The sequence below is a fragment of the Heterocephalus glaber genome, unplaced genomic scaffold (genome assembly GCF_053883595.1).
Source record: "Heterocephalus glaber isolate CG9 unplaced genomic scaffold, H.glaber_assembly_v1.0 deba00000122, whole genome shotgun sequence".
NCBI lineage: Eukaryota > Metazoa > Chordata > Mammalia > Rodentia > Bathyergidae > Heterocephalus > Heterocephalus glaber.
The window spans coordinates 3408917-3429519 of record NW_028258138.1 but is presented as its reverse complement, the minus strand read 5'-3'; the positions used below and the strand labels follow the sequence as shown (position 1 = coordinate 3429519).

Below are 20603 nucleotides of genomic sequence, written 5' to 3'. Positions count from 1 at the left end.
CAAGGGTCCACTGTAAATTAAAACATTTTTGTGGTCCCTAAAACAGGAAAGTTTTTGTGGTGTTTTGAAAGTATCAGCGGCCCTCAGCACTGGGCTCCTGAGCTTTCAGGGTGAGTCAGCTGGGTGGAAGGAAGAAAGGAGGCTGGTGCACCTGCAGCCCCCAAGGGCACAGAGGCCAGAGCAGAGTGGGGAACATGGGCCCGACAGTCCTGGGTCGTGGTTGGCTTTGTATTTCTGTCTGTACAGCTGAGATTAGGGGTCTTCAGAAAGACATTGCCATCTGACTTACGGTGATTGGAGTGCTCGGAGGGTCCCTCCTCCTGGTCACACTACCGGGACAGAGCCCAGGGCCACTCTGCCAGCAAGCTGCAGCCTCCGCCCTTTAACTCTTTCATTTTGACACTAAGTTTCTCCCAGGCTGGCCTCAAATGTCCGTCCTCCTGATCCTTCCTGCTTCAGCCTCCTGAGCAGCTGGGGTTACAGGTGGGCACCACCAGGCCTAATTCACACTTAGATTCTTTAAAAAAAATTTTTTTAGTATTTTGTTTTGTTTTGTTTTTTGGTACTGGGGATCGAACTCAGGTCCTTGCTCTTGCAGAGCAGGTGGCGCAATCACTGAGCTAAATCTCCGGTCCATTTTTTGGTTTTTTGAGACAGGGTCTCACTATGTAGCCCAGGCTGACCTCAAACTCAGAGAGCCTCCTGCCTCAGCCTCTCGAATGTTGGGATGACCGCATGCACCACGGCGCCTGGTTTGTACTCGGACAAATTTATGGATGAACTCCCAGATTTGGGGGTAAGGGGATGTTGTGCCCAGCACCTTTCCTCTCCTCCCCCGTGGGCCAGCAACGCTCCAGCAGCCAGGCAGACTCTGCAGGGCACCCAAGACAGACACTGCTGGACAGGGCACGGGAACTTCGGGGCCGAGACTGCCGTCCCCCTCACAGAGCATTTGCGGTGTCCCGGCCGAATCCGAGCATTGGCTCCCAGGTCCATGGGAGGACGGTGCCAAGCGGCGGGGTGCTCACTACTTTCCTTCAGAGCGTGTGGAACCCACCGGGCAGGGGGTGGCAGCTGGCTCTGCGTCTCTCAGGGGCTCCCGGGCAGCCAGCACCCTGCTCACATTCCACAAGCAGCTGCTGAGGACTGATGTGGCTGGGCAGTCCCCTCCCGGACTGTTTCATCTGTGTCCTGTCGCTGCCGTGATGCCATGCCTGTGGGCACAGCCACCTGCCCAGCCCAAGGGGCCTCTAGCAAGTCGCTGCCCTGGGGGTGGTCTTTGGGACCCCTCACCTGGCTTCTGACCTTGAAGCTCTCAGAGGTCAGCAGGGAACAGGTTCTCAGCTCAGGAGGAGGTAGCCCTGCAGGTGAGAGGAGAGAACCGCCCAGGGCTGCAGGCCTGCTGAACTACAGCCCAGGGGCCCAGGCCAGCCTTGAACTCCGTGCCCTCTGGTCACAGCCTTCGGAGCGCCGGGGTTACAGGAGTGTGCCACGCACTGGCTCAAAATTACAGCAGAGAAATCGTTCAACACTGCAGCCTCTGACCTGAGGAGAGCCAAGCCGAGAGGCCTACTGAAGGTCCCCGCGAGTTTGCATGAGTGCCAAGAGAGAAACCATAATGCACTCTGTGTGGTGTTCGTGAGGCATCTAAACTGGAGATAGCACTGTGAGAGGCTGACATTTCCATCTCTCAGTGTTTTTCACCTATTTTATTGTCCAGAGGAAAACCTCAGAGCCATGGCCTGCTTTCCCCTCCACAGCGTCGCTCGCTGCGGGGCACGCAAGCCCCTCCCTGTGCGCGATGGGCTCCAGGGCAGGGGGTGCAGGTGCTGGGCTGCAGAGGAGGTTCCCCGTCCTCTCTCGCCTGGGCCTGGTCTGCCCCCGGGGGCGTCCTGTCCTCTACACCTACACAGGCACTGCAATGGAGGCGATGGAGAAACGGGGCAGGAAGCCAGGGACACCCGGAGGCTGAGGCGAGGTGAGGCCAGGTCCACCTGCGCACAGCCAGACCAGAGCCAGCCGAGGCCGCCGGGCAGGCCAGGAGGGCACCCGTTGGGCCTGCAGCAGCCCCAAGCCGGCCTGCAGCTCTCCTCAGGAGCAGCATGGACCGGAGCGTGGGATCCTCTCTCACAGGTGGGAGGCAGCGCTGCCCCAAGCACAGCCCACGGGTACCTGGACTCGGATGGACGGAGCCAGGCACGGCGCCCTCAGCCCTCTCCCCTCCCAGCTGTCCAGCCCCCTGTGGATCAGATCTGCAGAGCTGGGAGAAGTCGAGAATCTCAGGGCAGAGCCTAACGCAGAGAGAAAACAAAATATCTGTGGGCAGCAGGAGGAAGAACAAGAGGTGCACGTACTTTACACGCTGAGTGGGAGACCCCACCGAGACCCAGTCCGCCTGTCCCTCGGGGTCCGGGCCAGAGACTCCATCAACAGCAACGGTGTCTCTGCAGAGGTGCAGGCTGCTGGGATGGAGGAAGACAGGGATGCAGCCACCCTGGTGGGGTTCAGCTGCTGAATCTTAAGACAGAAAGAGGAGCAACAGCAATTTAGAAAAATGGAAATGAGATGCCAGGCATGGTGGCACACGCCTGTAATCCCAGTGTCATGGAAGGCTGAGGCAGGAGGATCCTGAGTTCCTGCCCTACCAGGGCACTTAGAGACATAGCAAAACGCTGTCTCAAAAGTTTTAAAAACTAACACACATGTGTAAGTACCAAATGGTTAGTTTCTCTAGTGTGAGAAACTGAAAGTGTAAATAAGGATTAAAATGATTAAGACGAATAATTGATAATTTGAAATAGGAAGAAAAGGTCCAAAGGTGTAGGGGAAGTGGGAGGGGAAGGGGAAAGGAAAGAAGGGAAAGGAAAAATTATGAGAAAAGGAAAAAATGGAAACGAAGTCTTTGTAAATAGGGAAGGGTGGAGGGGGTGAAGGGCGCACAGGGAATGGGGAAAAAATAAGAACCAAGATACATGATGTACAGGTACAAGCACCCAGTGATAAATGTAAACGTATTGAATACCTAAAATGCACCAATAAAAGAATTTAAGCCAAAAAATGTTTTTAAAACTGTAAAAGGAGTGGGGATATGATGCAGTGCAAAGGCCCTGGGTTCAGCCCCCAGTACCACTGAAAGAGAGAGAACTGTGGATATGTGAGGTTAACCATGGCTTCCGCTCTTCCTTCGGAGGCACTGGCCTAGTGTCATCCCCAAGCCCTGGCCAGCACCCCATCCCTTCCCTCTCCTGGGCCCCAAGTAAATGCTGAGCACACAGAGTCCCAATGATCTCCAGGGCCTTGGCACAAGTGCCCAAGAGCCGCAGGTCCCTGATTCCCTCTCACCTGCAGGCATCTGGCTCTCCCCTGAGCTTGACTTTCATAATGTCCGGATGTTTGACTGTAGCAGGGATGGCGAAACTTTCAGAGACTGAGCGCCCAAACTGCAGCCCAAAACCCACCTATTTATTGCAAAGTGCCAGCACTGTAATTAAACCTGAATACTGAGGTTTTAGTTTAAAGAAACAAAACAAAACAAAACTATTACCCTGCGCTCCGCTGCTGGGGTGCTGACAGAGAGGGCTCTGCATGCCCACTGGCACGCGCATGCCACAGGTTCGCCACCAGTGCTCGCTCTCCAGGCCTGCTCTGTCTGCACCCCTTGAAGTACAGGGGCTTCAGCACAAGAGCAACGAAATAGAAGCAAAACCACTGAAGCCAAGGACTGATGCGGACCAACCAGGAGCACCTGAGGGGACAGTGGGGGTCGAGGTGCATCCAGGCCCCCAGGATGCTGGCGACGCCCCAGCCCTGGGAGCCCCTTGATCCTCTCCACCTCACCACCCAGGCTGCGGCCGCACTGAGCGCAACAAAGAGCAGACTTTGTTCCAAGCCACAGGTGGACGTGAGCCGTGACCTGAAAATACGGTGAAGGTTCACATTTTAAATGTACTGCGGTGAAGGGCGCATTGCCGAGAATCCCCCAGATCTTCTCCCTCGCTTCCAGCACACTCATCCTCCCGTCCTCCTGCCGCTTTCTGAAGCAGCGCTGAGCCCTCCAGGGTCCCCGGAGCAAGGATGGGGTGGAGCAGGGCCCCTCAGGAGGACCACCTGGCCTGGAGGAAGAGCCCAGGCATCCCCTTCCCGCACTTCCCTGCCAGTTCCTTCCAGTCCCGCCCCAGTCTGGGATGGGCAAGACAGCCACTGGGGTCCTGCTGGCTCTGCCACATTCCAGAGGGTGACCCTGGGGAATGCAGCCCCACACAGCAATGGCCTCGGGTGTAGTCGGGACAGCCGAGCCACACCCAGCTGTCAGAATTGGGAATTCAGACAGTGCCTGGAGAGCTTCACTCTGCAACTGCCGGGCGCCAGGCTCGCCGGGAACGGAAACGCGTGTTTCCTGCCCCAGCAAAACCCTTCACTTTGTATTATTGGCATGACTATCTGAAGTCACAGTGTAGGCAACATCACTTATAGTTAGCACGTTCATCACATGTAGGTAAATGGCTCCTTGGTTGTTTTATTTTTTATCAATTTTTTAAAATAGGGGCCTTGCTATGCAGTTCAGGCTGGTCTGGAACTCACCTTGATCCTCCTGCCCCAGCCTCCTGCGTGCTGGGATTACAGCCAGGCACCGCTGGCTCCTTGGTTGTTTTACAAAGCCCTCTTGTTGTTGTTTGTTTGTGGTACTGGCCCTGTAACTCAGGGCATTCACGTGCCACTAGGCAAGTGCTCAAGCCCTCACTTACATCCCCAGCCCTTTTTACATTTTATTTTGAGACAGTATCTCACTAAATTGCTCAGACTAGTCTGGATTTTGCAATCCTCCTGCCTCAGACTTCCAAAGAACTGGGATTAAGGGGGTATGCCACCATGTGTGGTTTAAAAAGCCTTTTAACAATAGTTTCCTTTAACTCGTAAAGATGCTAAATTTCCCTCCCGTTTTGCTGCTTCTCTTCATGTGCCCAGTAGTGCTTTTTAAAGAATAGCACAAAGGAAAACATGGGGGTGGAACACAGGTACAGCATCTATCATGAGGACCGTGTGTCATCGGGGATAAGAGATACTTTTCCTGTGTTTCCTCAGGGACTAAGCCTAGCCCTCCAGCCTGCTGTTGATACAGGGGGAAGAGATGTAACTCCTGAACCTACTAGATGCCCGAAACACGAGTTTGTGTTCTCTAAAATCGAAGAATGGATTCTAGGAACAATGGAGGTTAAGAGTAGGAAAAATTTATTGGGAGAAGGAAAGCTTCTGCCTAAGAGAGACAGAGGGGGACCGGAAAGTGGGATGCCCACCTGCCCCCCTTTTCAAAGATGTTTTATACAGCAAAGCCATGTGGTGAGGCGGGTACAAAGTGGGACAAAACTGTAAGACCCAATGGAAATTTACAAGGTGGGCATGAGGTGGGACAAAGCCATGACCAACCAATGAGATTACAAGTACAGTCACCCAGGTGATATTGATTAAGTGGGGGTCAGATGGGAAGACAAGTCACATAAAGGAATTTCCCATTTAGACACCTAGATTCTTTTTTTTTGAGGGGGGGACGGGGTTTGAACTCAGGACCTTGTGCTTGCAAGGCAGGCAGTGGGACCACTGAGCTAAATCCCCAGCCCTGGAATTTCCCATTTAGAATATCAATCACTCCTATTTATCTCTAGAGGAAATAGTACTTCTTTTCCTTTTTACAGTGCTAACCAGTGAATGTGTCTTAGTTGTTCTCCATGCTGGCTCCTTGCTGTGTTGGCTCCTGGAGGGCTGGCGCCTTAAGGGAGGCCCTGTCTACCGGCCAACCAGATATCTAATTAACTTATCTATCTATAATACTGTGATGGGCTCTTCCCTGGCACAGCCACCCCACATAGGGAGTCCCATAGAAGGACCCTAAACTGGGCACAGTGGTGCACACCTGTAATCCCAGCACTCGGGAGGCTGAGGCAGGAGGATCGGCATGAGTTCCAGGCTAGCCTGGGCTACATAGGGTGACTCATCTCAAAAAACCAAAGGTGGAGGTAAGCTGTGTCATCCAAGTGGCCCTGGGAATGGCCACGCCATGGGCTGCTGAGTCTGCTCCTTCTCCAGGCCCACGACCCTTCCCCCAAAGCCACCTCAGCCACACCCCGCAGCAGGAGCCTCTTATGGCAGGCTGCTCAGAAGCCTTCCCCTCTCTAGGCCTGGGGTGCCCTCGCGCCCCCAGGTCCCCACAAACTGCGCTTCTAAGGGGCAGGCACAGCCGGAGCCCAGTGGCACCTGGGCAGCACCTGGGCGTGTCCTGGCTGCAGCTCGAGCTGAGGTGGGCGGCAGGTGGGGTGAGGCTGCAGTGGCAGGAACACTGCTCACTGGCCATCAATGGCTCCCCTCGGTCGCCCTGTGTCCAGCCACCTCTGAATCCTGGCTGCAGAGGGTCTGTGTGTCCCGACTTCAGAGCAAAGGGCCGCTTGTCTCCTGCCGGCCTCAGTGCCTTGGCCATGAGAAGCCCAAGGCCCCTGGCTTCCAGCTTTGGGCACTTCAAAGCTAGAATGCGCACGCCTCTGCCTGCAGGACAGGGCCAGGAGGAACCTGGGGTCCGGGCAGATGCGCCTGGTGTCAGACCCGGCTCAGCCACCTGGGCTGTGTGGCCTCCAGCGCAGCTCGGCCTCTCAGAACCCAGCGTCTCCCCCTAACAGGATGACATCATCCTCCCCGGGCCTGGGGCGAAGGAAGCGGGAGCAGGCGCTGTGCAGCCTGGACCTCCGGGAGCCCGCAGTTGCCTACCCTGGCTGGCAGCTGCTCCCCCAAGGGAGTCGCCGTGGATTCCCTAAGTCAGGGGAGGCCCGGCTGAACTTTGAGTCGCCGGGCCCCCTGCATGGCCTCCCTGGCAGGACAGGAATGGGCTCATCAGACTTCCAGCCTGTGCACTGGGGCAGTCTGGGCCCAGGTCCGCAGGGCTGCTCGGCTGCCTCCCCCTTCACAGCCTGGGTGCTAGGCCAGAAGTCTACCTGAGAAGTGATCATCACAGCCCCACTCCAGGCTAGGCGTACTGGGGCACAGCCTGACAATTCAAGCAACAATGACAATATCTACCTGGCCATGGTGGCACACGCCTATCATCCCAGTACCCGGGAGGCTGAGGCAGGAGGATCACCGAGAGTTCGAGGCCAGCCTGGGGTATGTAGTGAGTTCAAGGCCAGCCTGGACTGCATAGCGAGACCCTGTCTCAAAAATCAAAACTCAAAGAAGTAAAAAAATGCTGACAACAGTGTGACCCACGGCAGGATGAAGAGGAAACTCCAGCTGCCTTAGAGACTTTCCAGACCCCAACTTTTCCCCTCTTCTAGAAAGATAGTCATATTGGGAATGTAACAAAAGTCCCATTTTTTAAAAAGGTACCTTTATAAACCAAGAATATCTGGCTCTGTGCTAATGAATAATTTCTTAGGTGAATAAGATCACTTTGTTTACAGACATGAGACACACGATCCTAGTCATGTTTATTAATTTCTGAAAAGGTGACATTCTCCCAGATTCTGGTTGCCCTGGGGATGACTCGGAAGTACTTCCCACCTTGATGCAGGGAAGAAACCACCCGAGGCCAGGGGACTCCATTCCTGACAGTGTGGGAGCATTTTAGGCACTTATTTGTTTATTATTTATTGATTGGTTGATTGATTGTATGCTGGAGATCAGACCCAGGGCTTTCCCACTGAGCCACACCTCCAGCTCTTTTTATTTTTATTTTATTTTTTATGTTTTGAGACAGGGTCTCACTAAATTGTCCAGACTGGGTTGGAATTTTCGATCCCCCTGCCTCAGCCTCCCCGAATGCTGGGATTACAGGTGTGCACTACCACACTTGCAGCAGAAATGATTTTAGATGAAAATGAAAAATGCAACGATAGAGCCTTTCCTCCAGGCTCTGGGGATGTTGACTGTAAAGCACGATGACAGAATCCAGGACAGTTTCTGCTGTCCCCTCTCTGCCACAGGGCCTGCTGTGACCCAAGTCCAGGCCGGAGTCTGCAGCCAGGCCCTCAGGAGCATTCCAGGCAGCTGGCTGTCTGGTGGCTCCCAAGAGTTCACCGGAAGGATTCCTGGCTCAGCTGAGCACCGGGAGAGGGGTGGGCTTGGGTGAACAGCCAGCACCTCTGGGGTCCTCTAAGTGGGGTTAAATATGACAAAGCCACTGCAGAATGCGCCTGAGAACCCGGCGCCTTTGAAGGACGGGGCAGGCGAGGACAGAGGCAACTTCTGGCTGAGCTGCGGGCTCGCTCCTGTTGGAAGGGAGATGGCCCGGGAGAGGACAGGCGCCAGGGAGGGGCACTGGCACCGTGGGGAGAGGGTGCTGCTCCTGCAGAGGACTGGGCCATCCGCTCCTCCTCGGGACTCCAGGGCCCCTGCCTCACGGGTCAGCTCGAGTGGCCACCTGCGCGGTCTGGAAACCTGCAGCAGCCCTTACTTCCCTCCATGCGCTCCTGGGAGCAATCGCAGATGCGCCCTGCCCTGTGTCTACCTGTTGACACTCTCTGTAATATGTCTCACATATGGAAGTGGGACAAATTCCAGACCAGAGGTGGTTGTTACTTTACAGTGTGCGACAAGACTCCAGCGGGTGAGCAGCCTGGGAAACGTGTCCCCCGCGGAAGGAGACCGGTTCCACCGGTCGCACAGGATGGGCGCTGGTCCCTGCCCACAGCGCAGCCACCGCACACGCGTGCTGTGAGCACACCAGGACCAGGCGGACACGGGCTGGGCTGCTGGTGACCCGGCAGGACTCGGCTGGTTCGACTGCTGGGTCTGGCTACGGCGTCAGAAAATGATCAGACTTCCCCCCAACCTTCCCTCTGTTTCCACTGAAAATAACAGGAGAAAAGTCGCCCTGCTCACCCCCTGGACTGGGCCCAGGAGCTGGTGTGCAGCAGGCGGAGGGGCCGGGAGTCCTCGCAGACAGCTGGGCGGGAGGCCTGGTCCTGCTCTTCGGAGGCCCTGCGGGGCTGGGCCAGGACCCCTGATGGCCGGCCGGGGCGGGGCGCGGCTCCAGCCCAGGGTCCGATCCCAGGCCTGCGGTCAGGGTGTAAGCGGGTCCCCTCCCTGCCAGGCCGCTGCGGGCTCCTGCGCACCCCCAACCGCACAGCGCACCACACACCCTGCGCCCCCTCGGCCCGCACCCACCGAAGCCGGGATGTCTTGGGCCCCTCTGCGGTCGCACAGTCCCGAAGGCCAGGCCCGCGGGGTCCCTGGGGCTCTGAGGGACCTGCTGCAGCCGCGCCCCGCGGAAAGCGGTGATGGGGACGGAGGCGCCTTTCCCTGCGCGGCGCTCACACCTGCGCGCGCACTCAGTGCGCCGGGGTCGCGCTGATGAACCAGGGTCCCCTGCCCGCGTCGCGAGGAGGGACTGGCCAGGCCCTATCACCTCGCCCGAGAAGTCACCGGAGGGACGGGGGGGGGGGGCACGCACGTGGGGTGAGGGCCGCGGGGCCTTTAAGGGGCGGAGGGGCGGTTCCACTGCGGGGGGGGGGGGCCCGGCGGCCCGTCCCCGCCCCGTCCCCGCCCCGTCCCGCCTCCCCTGCCCCACCCCCGGCCACTTCGGCTGGGCGGGGAGGAAGCGTTGGCTCCGGCGCCCAGACGCGCTCCGGCTCCGCTCCGCCGCCCGCTCCGCCGCCCGCTCCCAGACGCGCTCCCGGCTCCGGCCGTGGCCCTCGTCCCGGCGACGGCCGGGGATGCGCCCGCACCATGGCCGCGCTGGGCGGGTGGCTGGGCGCGGCGCAGTGGCTCGCGCTGGTGTCGCTCTTCGTGGCCGCGGTGGCCACCGTGGGCCTGTACCTGGCGCAGTGGGCGCGGGCCAGGCCACGGACCCCGCGCGGGCGCCGGCCGGGGCGGCCCGAGGGGCGGCAGCCGGACGCGCTGCTGTCGTGGATGCTGACGCTGGACGGCTGGGGCGCGCAGTGGCGGGCGGCCTGGGTGGCCGCCCTGAACGCCGCGGCCGGCGGGACCCGGGTGAGTGTCACTGGGCGGGTGGGCGGGCGAGGGCGCCCTGGAGCAGGGCCAGTCACGCCTGCTCCCGCCCGAGCGCGGACCGGCCAGCCGCGCCCCCTCCCGGGACGCTGCCCGGGCCCGGCCTCCCTGCGGGGACCCGGGCGGTCTGGTCTCAGGGTCCCGCTGGACACTGACTGATCTCGCGCCGACAGATGAATAACTGACCCAGATACGCCCCCGGCTCTAACTCCGCTGAACTTTGCCAAGAACTTGTTTCCAAGCGGCTTGCGTTTCTGGACACATAAAAGGGCATCTATCATTGGCCAGCCGCTGGCGGGCCTGCCCTGGGCACTGTCAGTGGCCCCTCACCTCTGTCTGAGTCAGCGCCGCTCCGCGCAGGTGTCCTGGCCGTTGTGCAGGCCATGCAGCTTTGGCGGCAGGCAGATGTGACCTGGGTCATCTCTGGGGTCAGACTCGGGAACTCATTACTCAACTCGGCCGCTTCGCACTCCTGTGGCTGTTTCTTCCATCACTTAACGACTCGGCGACTTATTTTTGCTTTTAAAGCACCCTAGCTTGATGACAAGCTCCCCAAGGCGTCTGCTATGTAGAGGTGTCCTGGGGGGATCAGGAGTCAGTGGGCTCGGGAAGCGCCGCCCACTGCTGGCTGCCCCTTGTTCAGGGGTGAGTGTGTGTTCTTGCACCTGCTTGTGCAACCCGTGGTTAAGCCCAAAGCCCAAGGCTGTTGGCCTTGAAAACATGGAATGCCGTGTGTACGGGCCCAGCAACCTTCAAAATATTCCGAAGCAGCCCAGCCTGGCCTTTGTCCTGAGGCCTCGGCACACCACACGTGGCTGTGAGATTAGAAAACCCAGAGCTCTGACTAAATTAGCATGGACCCAACATTCAAGTTCATGTTCTGAGCTCTTGGAAAAGATAACTGTCACTCCAGATGGAAGAAGGCCGCAGGGTCAGCTGACTCGCATCTCTCTGGTTGCCTGGAATCACTTCCCCAGCCTGTGACAGCTGGACATCCACCCCAGGCCAGCCCTGAGCCCCCGGTCCTCACCTGGGCAGACATGGATCTGTCTCCAGGAAGCTGCTGGCACACGGCTTGACAGCTGTCACAGGCTGTGGGCTGGTGGCCTGCACCAATGCCAGTCTGGTCCTTGTTCTCCTCAGGGTTTGAGGAGATGCTGGGGGAAGCATCCGCAGGATTCTGGCAGGGGCTCTGCCCGAGCTGGGCCCAGAGGCAGCGGCCACCTTGCTGCAACTTCAGGAGGGTCCCCATTGGCTTCCTGAAGTCTACTGCGGCCTGAGCTAGAAAGCTTCTGGCTTCCTCGAGCCTGGGGGTCCGACAGAGGGAGGGCCTCCCTGCCCTGCCTGTGGGTTGGTCCAGCTGAGAGTCCCAAAGAATTTGAGGGCCTGGGGGAAAACCTTTCACCTAACCACTTGTATCTTTGGAGAGCAGGGCTTTTGTGTTCAGGGAGGGGAAGGAGATTTGGCTTGAGAGTTTCTCTGTCCTTTCTCTGTGGCTGACAACGCACACTTGTCTGACATCAGTTTCTCTGGAGTGGCTGGCTGGAAGCAGCAGTAATACTCTGGGTTTGAGCTCAAAGTAGCCCAGAGTCTCCCATGATATTAAACATTTTTTTTTTTTGAGACAGGGTCTCCCTATGTAGTTCAGGCTGGCCTTGAACTCACTATGTAGCCCATGCTGGCCTCTAATTCCTGGCAATCCTCCTGCCTGTCTCCTGGCTGCTGGGATGACAGGTGTGCACACCATGCCCAGCTCCTGTGGTATTTCTGTGTGGTTGTGGATCTGTTCTTTGGTGTGGCCTTGCTCTACTTTCTCGGCCTGGGAGTGCTGCCTGATTTAAATTGAAATGGAGGGTTGTGCGGGCAGATAGGATCTGGTAACCGCCGTGCCGCCCTCCCGGCTGGCGGGCAGAGTGGGTGAGCAGGTGCTAGTTGAGTTTCTCTCGCCCTCCCCATCCAGCTCACTAATCCCCGATTAGGGCTCACACTCCCAGCCTGCTCTCGGCCCAGGGAGCCGCCCGCAGCTTAGTGTCTGCCCTGCCCCCTGCCTGTGCTGGTCCCTGTCCCTCGGCCTGCTCTTGGTCTGAGCCTGGTGGGTAATGGCGTGCTTGTCCCCTAGTCTCTCATGGAAGGTGGGATTTTCCGGCCAGTGGAGGCAGCAACGCCTCCCATTCCAGGTTTCACCCAGCTTTGTGTCCTGGGGTAGAAAGGAGCCCCACGCCTTTCTAGCCAAGCCCCTGAGACCCGCTGAGGTCAGCCAGGGGCCCGGCTGGCCTCTTCCTGGTCCGTTCCTCCCACAGCCATGTTCCCCGTGGGAAGCAAACTGAACTCTGAGACCCAAGTGTTTCCTTTGAATGAGATCCAGCGAGAAGGCTGAAGGGTAGCGCTGCTGAACGTTGCTCTCCTATCTCCCGGGATCTATGGGTGGAGTGCTGCCTGGTGGCTTCTGCCTGGCCTGCTGACCAGTGCCCAAAGCCATCCAGGTTCCCCTTGTCCCAGGCCACCCCGGGTTCCAACTCCACTCTGCAAATGGTTCTAAATACTACAGCACGAGTGAGACACCAGCGAGAGCACCGCTGATCTGTCCGCTGTCCGCGTGTTGTTACCAGAGACCTAGACGTACGTGTGTCCCTGCCACCAAATTCATACTCAGAGCACGTGGGATGGCAGGACGTGGGCACCACAGAATGGCCCGGGATCCCCAAGGATTAAGAAGCTGGGGTCCACGGCACTGACGGCCCCCAGAGGCCCCGGGCGACCTTTCCTCAGCTCCGCCTCCTCAGCTCTGGGAGCCAGCTGCCTGCTACTTCCCGCGAGGACGCTCCCCAGAGTGAGGGTCCCGGTCCTTGCTATCACCAGTGCTGTGGGGCGTCAACTCGTGCCCCTTCCCAGCCCCAGCTGGCAGAGGCCCTGCACCAGGACAGCCCCCAAAGCTGTTGGGTGGTGTCTTCAGTCTTTCAGCCCAGGCTTTCTGTGGCAAATGTTCTAAATGCAAAGGATGGTGGGCATGGTGGCACACGGCTGTAATCCCAGCACTCAGTGAGGCTGAGGCAGGAGGATCACCCCAAATTCGAGGCCAGCCTGCCTAGAGTGAGTTCAAAGCCAGTGACCAAGACTATCAGACAACTTGTGGTCTTAGTGACTGAAGGATGCCATGTGAACCTAGGATACTTTGTGAGTGCTGCAGGCTCGTCTTTATAAGCTCTGTAATTTATAGTCAACAGTATGGCCACAGGCTGAGAGTCCTTCCATCGCAAATCAGCCTCCCCACAGCGCTAACAAAAACCCAAGCTCCATGACCGACCAGCGACGCGGCCATGGCAGGGAAAGGCCCCGGGGAGACCACTGCTGGCCCTCCCTATGGTGGGGGGAGGGGTGGGGTCTGCCGCAGCTCACACCTGTGGGCTCTTTCCGGTCAGGCCTGTCCCGGGACCAACCGCTCCTCATGTCCTTGGGTGCCTATCTTTTTCTCCTTGTTTAACCTCTCGTAATCTTGGAGGTCTGGCTCGGAGGTGTCGGCCGGTGCTCCGGTCCTGTGAGGGACCCTGCTTCTCCCAGCGGGCACCTGCCCCACCCTGGCCCCGGAGAGCGCCCCCTACATTGTCCTCCAGGAGCTGGACCCATGCCAGCCCCAGCAGGCTCAGCTCATCGGCCGGTGGAGAGGACAAGCAGTGGCCGTGCCCATCCCGCTGCCTGGACGCTGGTCTCGGCCCAGCCTGGGCAGAGCGAGCTGCTCAGTGCTTCATCTCTGGCTATGAAGAATGAGCTGGGAGGAGCTGGCCTGGACTCTGCGGAGTCAGCGAGAAGCAGGGAGCTGCCAGCTCACTCTCTCTCACCCTGCTCCCAGCGAGGCGAGAATTCAGGAAAGATCAGGGTCACCGCTAAGCAGGACCCAAGCCGGCCGGTCAGGAGGTCACCGAGGAGGGAAGGGGGACCTCGCTGTGCACTGCCCTGCATCACTGCCCTGGTTTGAGTTCCAGCCCTGGCCTCGATGGCTGTGTGATCCTGGCCAAGGCCTGGCTTCTCGGCACCGTGCGCGGTCTGGGACAGCTCCAGGTCCAGCCAGCAGGTGACCTGCTCCTGGGAGTAGCAGAGGGGGCTCAGTGTGTGGCATGTGCAAAACGTCCACGAGTTACAAGTTGACAAGGACAGGCTGCTCTGCTATGGTCTCCTTCAAAAACTTTATTTTGAGCTGCTTTTAGATTTGCAGGAAGACTGAAAAGATAATTCAGAGGGTTTCCATGTAGTCTTCAGACAGCCTTCTATAATGATTCAGTAATCAGAATCAATCAATACTCAGGAGGCTGGGCCAGGGATTTAGCTCAGAGGTTCTGCTGCCTGCCTCGAAAGCACAAGGTCCAGAGTTCAATTCCTGGTACCAAAAAAAAAAAACTTGTAATACTCAGGAGGCTGAGGCAGGAGGATCACCAAGACTTCAAGGCCAGACTGGGCTACCTAGGGAGACCCTGTCTCAAAAAAACAAAACCAAACAAAAAACGAACCCAACCAAGAATTAGCATTGATGTAATGTTACTAAAATTCATGACCCAGGGAAGCAAACATTGTAGCAGTGTAAGAAGTTTACTTCGGTATAATGTTGCTGTAATTCAGAGCCCAGTGGTTAACACTGTCACCGTGGCTTCAGTAACTAAAACTAGAAAGCCCTGTCTTGTCAGGGTGCCATGCGACCTTCAGGTGGTTCTGAGCCCTGCCACTGCTAGTGATTCCTTGGTGCTCCCCTCTTTCGTGTGCCCGGCCATTCCTAGAGATGCTGACTGTCCTTCCCCAGGCTGGTTCTTTCCCATGATTGAACCCAGGTTGTCCAGGCCCGGAAAGGGCCCTGACAGCATCATGCCGGGGCTCCAGAAGTTTCTGACCTGGGAGGATTTCCGTTTTCTCGGCCAGTGGGGCTCAGTGTTGCTTGCACCTGCGTTTGGTGCTCTGGTTGCTCTTTGTTCCCCACCGCCTGGAACCACACAGTTCAGGGTGTGGAGGTTCTGGAGAGGTTATGCCACCAGGCAGGGCAGTCGCCCTTCTGTCCCCCTTCTCCGGGTTGCCGAGCAGTTCCTACCATGTCCTTCTGTGTGTGGCTCCAGCTCCTCTGCCTGGAGAGGCTCCGGAGGAGGCACCGCCAGGGCCAGGCAGATTGAATGGGGAAATGCAGTAAACTTGTCCTTACTTTATCTCTATAATTTCCTCCTTTCCTAAGGCCTCCCTTGATGTGAAAGGGATGGTTCAGCAGGTGGGACACACAGACCCGCCTCCCCGTGGTTTCCAAGCCGGCATCTGCAGCCAGGCTGAGGCGCTGGGCATCTTTAGGTGGCTGAGAAGGTGCCCCGTGCTGCTCGCTCCATGCTGGCAAGGGCTGGCACTGCAGATGGTGCCCACCTGGCTCAACCCGTGCCGGGCGCTGTCCTGGAAGCCAGGTGGGTCCGCTCACGGACCAGTGTCGCCACCAGGCTTGCAGCCATCAGCCCCTCCCAGGCCAGCCCCAGCCACTCAAAGCCTGACTTTTCCCCTGGGAGACAGAGATCTCGCTGTCCCTGCTGACTCCCAGGGATGAGGTAGGCAATGCCAGGACAGGGTGAGGCTAGAAGTGTGTCGATCATGTCGCTCATGGAGAGCTGGTCCTAGGGAGCGCAGGGCCTTGCTCGGGTTTGCCCCTGCCCGACTGCTCCTCGGCCCTCTCCCAAGATCCAGGCTCAGAGTGGAACTGGGTTGCTGGCTCGGAGTCTGAAGCAGAGGTGGGTGCCTGGGCTGGGTTTTCAGCCACCCTGCCGGGGTCACCGGACACAGGCGGTCAGGACAGGAGCTAGAGGAGGCCTCCCTGCTGGGCTCGCCTGGGGCCTCAGGAGCTCAGCTTATGTTTAAAAGGACAAGACTCGGTCACTTCGCCTCCGCCTCCTTGGTCCTCTGGACAGCTCTGGTCTTCGTCCCTCGTGGCCACATTCATTCAGCCCACACCACGGGGAAATCTGTAAATGACAAGGACCTGGAAGAGACCTAAGCTGACCAGAGCTGTGGTGGGGTGTGAACACTGGGACTGGAGCAGCGGGACGAGGGCAGGATGCCACACAGGCCGCCCCGGGTTCCTGCGCACCCACTGCCCGGGCTGTGGGAGAAGAGAACGGGACACCTCAAGTGACGGGACAGCCACTTCCTGGGCTGGGCAGAAAGCTGGCACCACACAGGGCAGGGCCCTCAGAGGTGCAGGGTGAAGCCACTTCAGAGGCTCTGGTTCCTTCCTCCTGCCGTAACCCTCAGCACTGGGCGCGCCCCTCACTGGTGTTTGCTTTGGTTTGGGTTTTTTTATTTTGTTTTGAGACAAGATCTCTATGTAGTTCAGGCTGGCCTTGAACTCAGTGATCCTCCTGCCTCAGCCTCCCAAGCGCTGAGGTTACAGGTACGCACCACCGCAAACCTCCCCCCCCCCCACTGCCTTGATTATACTGTCTTGGGCTTTGCTCCTGGCCTTCTCCCCTGTGAGCACTGAGCAGGCCTTGGGGTACAAGCTGCTGAGAGGAGCCTTTGCTGATGTCTCACTCCATGGGGCCATCAGAACATACTGTGGACCTAAATTACAGTAAAAGACACAGTGCCAAGGACCCCTCAGAATCCTCCCTCGTTGTGAACACACTCATCACACCCTTCTGGCCACTTTCTGCAGCACCTCTGCAGTCCCCTTTCCTGAGTCTTTATGACATGTGATCAAAAATAGTGACTGCTGCTGCCGAGCGTCATCCAAGGAAAGGCAGCTCATAAAAGCATGCCACTGTGTCCGCATCCACCTTATTCATCGGATCTGGCACCGTGTGACTTCCGGCTCTTCCCCAGAGTCAAAATGGCCATGACAGGGAAACGTTTTGAATCCATTCAGGACATCGAGGCCAGCGCAGGACAGGACAGACAGCACAGCTAAAGACACTCAGGAAAGGGGGCTCCAGAGCCGCTGCAGGAAGAGCCCAGGACAGTGGAAGGAGCGTGTTGGGAGTGGGGTGGGGGTTCTGAGAGAGGTTCATGGCAGTGTGTCTTTAACTACAGTAACTTTTAAAATTTAGACATTCATTGTAGTTTGCATTTACACCTTGTATTTTGCTAAATTTGCAGCGCTTTACAGAACGTATGCAATTATCTTTTAAAGAAAGGCAGCAACACCTCTGGCGTCCCCTCTTCACGCTGCTTCTGTCTTCCAGGGCCCACTGCGCCTCTCCTTCCAGCAGGACCCTCGGCCGCAGCCCCTGCAGCTGGCAGTCTCAGAAGTGTCCAGTGTGGCCAAGTCATCCCAGGAGAAGGTAAGTGGGCGCTCACTCACTGCCTGGCCTTTCCCTCCAGGAGGAAGTGGCTTGAAAGCTGGGGCTGGGAGAGTGCAGTTTGTTTTAGAATTGTTGACACTGCAGAACTCTTATGCCATTAAAAAAAAGCAAAGTCTGAGCTATAATCCCACCACTCTGGGAGGCTGAGGCAGGAGGAGGGCAAGTCTGAGCCCAGCTTGGGTGACTTAGGGACCTAGCAAAATTCTGTCTCAAAATAAAAATTAAAAAGGGCTGGAGCCGGAGCTCAGCATGAAGGCCCTGGGTTCAATCCCCAGTAACAAAATAATCATAATACATTCTGGCGCATCACGGGTGAGTTCATCTACAAGGTGGTGGCTCCACATAAGCACAAATTACCCAGCCTTAAAAGGGGGTGGGGTCCTGATGCGCCCCACCACAGGCGGACCTTGAAACGCTGAGCCCCAGAAGCCAGAGGCAAAGACCAGGTATCTGCTACGCACAGCGCTGCCAGGAGCAGGACTCTCGGGGCTGCATGGTGGCTGCAGACCTGAGCGGGCTTCCTGCAGGGTGGAGCCCGCGTGGGTGCCGACGTATGTACGTGCATGCGTGCTGGCGTGCGTGCCTGTGTGTGCGCGCAGCGTGCGTGCTGGGTCTGCAGCGCGTGGGGCGCCATCAGCGTCTTCTTGCCGCTCCCAGCCAGCCGCGGAGCTCACGCCTGGACCCCTCCTGGTGCGCGGATCCCAAGCCAGCTCCGCCCGCCAGTCGGAGAAGCTTTTCTTTAACCCCGCGTCCTGTCGCTCGCTGTTTGTTATGTGGTGTGGTCCTTGCCGTCTAACCCCGGGCTCGGCACGTGCCCCGGGTGTGAGCGAGCTTGTTTGCTCGGCCATAGCCGGACGGCCAGCTCCGGGGCCTCCCCGGACACACACGTCACAGCGCGGCCACCCCGTGACCCACACTGCTCTGCGCTGCGGCGTCGGCCAGACGCGGGTGGGCTCTCGTGTGGGCTCCCCCACATGTACGGAGGGAACAGGTTTTAATGATCCACAAGACTCCTCTGTTTCCCTCCATACCTCCCCTAACTGCCTTTCATTGTTCGTTTGTGTTGTTTGAGACAGGGTTTTGCTCTGTAGTTCAGAGTGGCCTCAAACACAGCGATCCTCCTGCCTCAGCCTCAGTGCTTTCCTGCCTTCCGGGCTTGGGCTGCTCTTTCTCCATCCTCAGCCTCCTGTGTCTACCTCACCTGTGTGTGTAATAACACCAATGGGTCTGTGTCTCATTTCTGAGTTAATTGTGTGGCCCATTTGGCAGGCTGTGAGGCAGGGCAGCGGGTGGCCCTGGGGGAGGAGGGAGCGCTGTCAGCCCCCCACCCTGCCTGCTGTGTCCTTGTCGTAGAGCTGTGCGTGCTTTTAGCGCGCTGACCGTTTTACTGTGCAGCTTTGCACGGAGCTGTCTTCAGCCGCGGCGTCCTGGTGCCCTGGAGATTCCAGGGTGAGCCATGGGGCGATGCCTCTCCCGCTGCAGCTGTTAACTACAGCTCAGCATTCCGGACGAGCTAGGGCTTATTTATCTGCCTTCTGAGGCCGGGTAATTAGCTGTCTCCTCTTTCTGAGATCTCAGGCGGCAGACGCAGTTTACCTCCCGACTCTGGCGGGTGTGGACCACCGCCCATGAGTGTGTGCAACCCTGACCCGGGGCGGTGGCCAAGGTGCTCCGCCCCCACGGTGCAGGAGGGCCCCCCCACCCTTTGGAGTGTGGAAGTCACCGAAGTGTGACCAGAGGCCCCCAGCACAGCCAGCACTGTCCGTGTTGGTGGCAGACAGGGACTGCCCCTCCCTGCGGCAGGGAACAGAGAAGTTTCTACTCCGTGTCTTCTGACACTTTTCCAGGTAAGAGGGGAACAAAATGAGTGGGGCCAGTGTAGGCCAAGGAGGCAGCAGAGGTGTAGACATAATGACAGACTGGTTTTTAAGGGCTCTTATTGCCAGAAACTCCACTGTAGAAAGTGAGTGATAGAACTGCATTGCTTTTAGTACAATCACAGTCATCTATGTGCAGATTAAAAGCTAAAACCTGCTGGGTGTGGTGGCTCGAAGCTGTTATCCCAGCACTCAAGAGGCTGAGGCAGGAGGATCACCATAGATTCCAGGTCAGCCTGGGCTACTAGTGAGCTCAAGGCCAGGCTGGACTACATAGCAAGATCTTGTCTCAAACCATCCCCACCAAAGAAAGCTAAAAGCAATGGAGTATTTGTAGGTCTGTGTTCTTGACAACATTATTGACAAGAGGTAAGGGAAGAAGCAGCCCAAGCTGAGCGAATGGGTAAATGAAATGTGGCTTGCCTGGAAGGGGGATCTGACACTGGCTTCAGTGGATTGACTTGGAGCACTATGTTCCGTGAAGTAAGACAACGTAGAAGGGCATGGGGGGGCCGTGCTATGTAGTTCAGGCTGTCCTTGAACTCATTAGTAGCCTAGGCTGACCTTAAACTTGGGCAATCCTCCAGCCTCAGCCTCCTGAGTGCTGGGATTACAGGTGTGCATCACCATGCCCATTTTAAAAGGACAAAAATTGTATGATTCTGTAGACAAGGGTCCTAGCTTCAAGTTCATACAGAAAATGGAAGGGTGGGGCTGGGGGCTGGGTAGGAGGCCGGAGTCAGTGTCTGACGGGGGAGGGGAGGGTCGGAGTCTCCATTTGGGAAGGAGATGGGTGGTGGGGATTGCACAGCAGTGGCACCCGTGCAGTGGGTGTGAATAACAGGTGTGCTTAACACTGTTGACTGCATGCTTAGAAATGGCCAAGATGGCAAATTTCACGTTCTGTGTGATTTACCCAAATAATGCAACTATGAAGCAATCACCATTTATTTTCAAGCATAAGAGTCCAAGTTGCCCATTCTCCCTGCCTTTCTGTGGCATTACGAGGGTCTCCTTAGCAAGCATGCTGGGGAGAAGGTCTAGCTGCTTAGAGGGACAAGTCTGCCTCAGCTGTTGAAGTGGGGGGGACAGGGCAGCCCCGAAAGGTGGCAGCGAGCTGGGAATCTGCAGGGTCAGCTGACAATGCTCCACCCCTTACGCTTTCAGAACAATCACAGCACGGTGAGAGATGGAGGAGGGTTCGCTCTGCGCCGCATTTCCCAGCCGATTCTCATAGTGGTGATAACCAGTAGAGGGGTGTGTGTGTGTGTACATTTTGTTTTGTTTTGCAGTTCAAGGGATTGAACCCAGGCCCTTCACCCTGAGCTACATCCCCGTCCTCTTTTATTTTTTATTTTGAGACAGGGTCTCCCTAAGTCCATAATTTGCCCAGTCTGGGCTCAAAATTATGGACATTCTTTTT

At 57.4% G+C, this 20603-nt stretch overlaps 1 protein-coding gene across 3 annotated transcripts in view; it reads left to right on the top strand.

Moving 5' to 3' along the window:
- Positions 1-9555: 9555 nt before the first annotated feature.
- Positions 9556-20603, top strand: part of C2cd2 (C2 calcium dependent domain containing 2) — a 47098-nt gene continuing 36050 nt past the window's right edge. For 2 of the 3 annotated variants that reach the window (XM_004842448.4, XM_021256348.2), the window contains exons 1-2: positions 9570-9972; positions 17184-17282. In XM_004842448.4, coding sequence (XP_004842505.2) covers positions 9709-9972; positions 17184-17282 — 363 coding nt within the window. In that variant the 5' untranslated portion in view covers positions 9570-9708. Of the gene's footprint in view, positions 9973-17183; positions 17283-20603 lie in introns of all 3 variants that reach the window. The other variant, XM_013071362.3, reaches the window with a different exon arrangement.